The sequence below is a fragment of the Borostomias antarcticus genome, assembly GCF_949987555.1.
Source record: "Borostomias antarcticus genome assembly, chromosome: 15".
Classification (NCBI taxonomy): domain Eukaryota; kingdom Metazoa; phylum Chordata; class Actinopteri; order Stomiiformes; family Stomiidae; genus Borostomias; species Borostomias antarcticus.
This window is the reverse complement of record NC_140248.1, coordinates 10771336-10774693: the sequence shown is the minus strand read 5'-3', so window position 1 is coordinate 10774693 and position 3358 is coordinate 10771336. Positions and strand designations below refer to the sequence as shown.

At 48.2% G+C, this 3358-nt stretch overlaps 1 protein-coding gene across 1 annotated transcript in view; it reads left to right on the top strand.

The window, feature by feature from the left end:
- myo1ca (myosin Ic, paralog a) overlaps positions 1 to 2579 on the top strand; it is a gene marked incomplete at its 5' end in the record, with an annotated part of 13699 nt that extends 11120 nt beyond the window's left edge. Inside the window, 9 exons of the mRNA XM_084449892.1 lie at positions 1 to 137; positions 324 to 407; positions 544 to 637; positions 726 to 781; positions 1450 to 1585; positions 1749 to 1819; positions 1911 to 2008; positions 2111 to 2210; positions 2458 to 2579. The exon at positions 1 to 137 is cut by the window's left edge and continues 23 nt beyond it. Of these exons, the coding sequence (XP_084306018.1) occupies positions 1 to 137; positions 324 to 407; positions 544 to 637; positions 726 to 781; positions 1450 to 1585; positions 1749 to 1819; positions 1911 to 2008; positions 2111 to 2210; positions 2458 to 2484 (803 nt within the window). The 3' untranslated portion in view covers positions 2485 to 2579. The remainder of the gene's footprint in view (positions 138 to 323; positions 408 to 543; positions 638 to 725; positions 782 to 1449; positions 1586 to 1748; positions 1820 to 1910; positions 2009 to 2110; positions 2211 to 2457) is intronic.
- Positions 2580 to 3358: the final 779 nt, after the last annotated feature.

Below are 3358 nucleotides of genomic sequence, written 5' to 3'. Positions count from 1 at the left end.
GCCACCAGGAGCGCTGCCCGGAGAACGAGTACTTCCTGGACCACGTGCGTTACTCTTGCCTCATGACCATACGGAGGAACCTGCCCCAGAGCGTCCTGGACAAGAGCTGGCCCACGCCCCCTACAGAACTCATTGAGGTACGGCCCGGCCCTGCCGGAACTCCGCGCTGCATGACTCGGCCGCGCCGCTGTATACCGCAGTTTTCAACACATTCGCTAAACACGCGATGGGTTTGAGTTCGCTATGGCCCGCTGGGGGGCGGGGCTTCGGTCGGCTCCGTGGCGTGAGTTCTGTGTGACGATTCTCACTGGTGTGTGCCGTAGGTGTCAGTGTACCTGTGGAGGATGTGCATGCAGAACATGGTGCGCACCTACTGCAGGAGGATCCAGCCAGAGTGGAAGAAGCAGGTAGGCTGCAGTTCCCACACTCGCCTGTAGGGGACAAATGAGTGAACGCACCTCGAGTGCCTCACTCTCATCTTTCATCTCTTTCATCCCTCCGTCCTCCCTCCGTCCTCCTCCGTCTCCTCTGTCCCCTGGACAGATGGAGCAGAAGATGGTGGCCAGTGAGATCTTCAAGGAGCAGAAAGACGGCTACGCCCAGAGCGTCGCCAGGCTGTTTGTGGCCTCCAGGCTCGGTACAGCTCCGCACACACACACCAAATGTTAATATTGCATATATAATAACTCTGAAACCTCATAGATGCTTCTTTATCTTCTGTGCAGACAGTGAGGAGATCAACCTCAAAGTGGTTCAGACTCTGGGCAATGAAAAAGTGAAGGTGAGTCTGTTATCTAGACAGACAGACAGACAGACAGACAGACAGACAGACAGACAGACAGACATATAGATAGACAGATACTGTAGATAGAAGAATGCAATACAATGAACAGCAGTAAACAAATACCTGTAGATAACTTAATATGCCTGGACATGCCCACAAGATGTGCAACAGTGTCAGTCAAGCAGGTGAGTACTGTATATGTCCATGTTGATAATTAAATGAAGGAATATGTCCTGTCCTAAGAGTCTTAGCACCAAAGAGTCTTAGCAATCTAACGCTTAGTCAGTCTAACACTTGAACTCTGTCATGTGAACTCTGTCATTGTTCCTGGCAGCGAACAACTCATGACTCTTACTAGACTGTGCCCCGTGATGATAAAGCAAGGTTTCTTCTGTTTCTCCCCCTCTTTCTCATCTGTATCGTTCCTCTCTCTCTCTCTCTCTCCTCCCTCTTTCTCTCTCTCCTCTCTCTCCCTCTCTCTCTCTCTCCTCTCCTCTCCTCTCTCTCTCCTCTCTCTCTCGCTCTCCTCTCTCTCTCTCTCTCTCCCCTCTCTCCTCTCTCTCTCTCCTCTCTCTCTGTCTCTCTCTCCCTCCCCTCCCTCTCTCTCTCTCTCTCTCTCTCTCTCCCTCCCTCCCCCCCCCCGCCCTTCTCTGTCTCCGTGTCAGTATGGCATTGCTGTCACCAAGTACGACCGGAGGGGCTACAAGGCGCGTCCACGTCAGCTGCTCCTCATGTCATCGTTCGCCGCGCTGGTCGCAGAGGCCAAGCTGAAGCAGAGGATCGACTACGCAGCCCTGAGGGGTGAGCCCGGGCCGGGGGCCGCCGGGTCCCGGGGGGCCAGGCCGGGAGACCTGGGTGGTGCTGGTGGGGTCTGGGGGGGAGTGGTGGGGATAGGCGAGGGTCGGTATGTTCTGCAGAGTAAAGGCACATGTTGAAAATAAGCGTAGCGCTCGTCTCTCCGCAGGCATCTCGGTGAGTTCTCTCAGCGACGGCTTCTTCATCCTGCACGTGCTTAACGAGGACAAGAAGCAGAAGGTGAGTAGAGCACACAGTGTTTACTGTAGCTGCCACGGTGACCGCGGCGGCCACGGCGGCAGTCCTCCGACCCCCTGTCTCTGTCCCCCAGGGGGATGTGGTCCTCCAGTGTGACCACGTGATCGAAGCAGTCACCAAGCTGGCCATGATGGCAGACAACGTCAACAATGTCAACGTTAGTCAGGACAGGTGAGTGTGACTTCCTCTGACCCTCTGGGCGGCACCTCACTGGCCCCGCCCCCACCTCTCACTGCTCTCCTCCCCCTTCTGACCCCCCCCTCCTGTCTGCAGCGTTAGGTTTGCTGTGGCGCGGGGGAAAGAGGGGGTGGTTGACTTCACCAGTGGCTCAGAGCTGAGGGTGACCACAGGCAAGAAAGGACACCTGTTGGTGGTGAGTCCCCGGCTATATACGTGTGTGTGTGTGTGTATATATATGTATATATATATATATATATATATATACTGTTTATATATATATATATATATACATACACATATTTATTTATTTATTTGTTTGTTTGTTTGTTTATTTACTCATTTATATTAATATTTATAACTATCAAAATTAAGGATTGAGGTTATTCACGTACAGTATTGGAGGTGACCATCGCAATGGATTAATTTCCATCTCTTTGCAGACGGCCCCTCAAATCAACACCAGATGACCGTGGAGTCTTTAAATCAGTCATCAGCAGCATTGTATCCTGTTGTAGCCAACCAGATATCAGCCACTCACTATTTGTTTTTGCTTCAGAAATAAGACCACGGCCATACACTGCATACAGTACACCCATGCTGTTTTTTTTTTTAAGTAACCACTATTGCACTCAATCAATGTTATTGACTGAAATTACTTCAGCATTTATAAACATTCAAAGGATTTGCTGTAACTCTTGATACTCAGTTGTCTGTTAACATACAGTACAAATGATTAAATCAAATCACACATTTCCAAATCTTATGCTTCATATGCTTCTTTTTAATCAGTAGTCATGTGAACAGTGTATTGCCACCATATAAAATAAAATACAATAATAAATACATCTGACATTTCTATTCTCATTGTAAAAAATAAACTTTGTAATAAATAAAGAATAATAAATAGTTATAATAAATAGGAATGTTTGGAAAGTCCAGTGGAATAAAGGGGATGTTGGGTAGTGTTTTCCAGGCTCTTCCACTGTTGGAATCAGAGAAGAGGTTGAAACTCTGGAAAATACCCAGAGGGTATTTGAGGGTGTAAAACTGACAGTAACACTGTACTCTTCTGTGGAAACATATGGACAGGCCCTCAACAAACACCATTGGGAACAGTTTAAACAGGATTGAAACTGTTTAAACAGGATTTAAATAGGAGGTATTGACAACACTGGAGAACGACTCTCATCTAGTAGTACTGTGCATAAATGGTCATCCTGATCACTGTGCTCCATTCACATTATTTTGCTTGCAATAACACACATGAATGGTTTAATTTAGCTGCCTTAACATGTGTGTGTATGTTTATACCCTGGTGTATCCATGTTCCGAGTGCTTAGC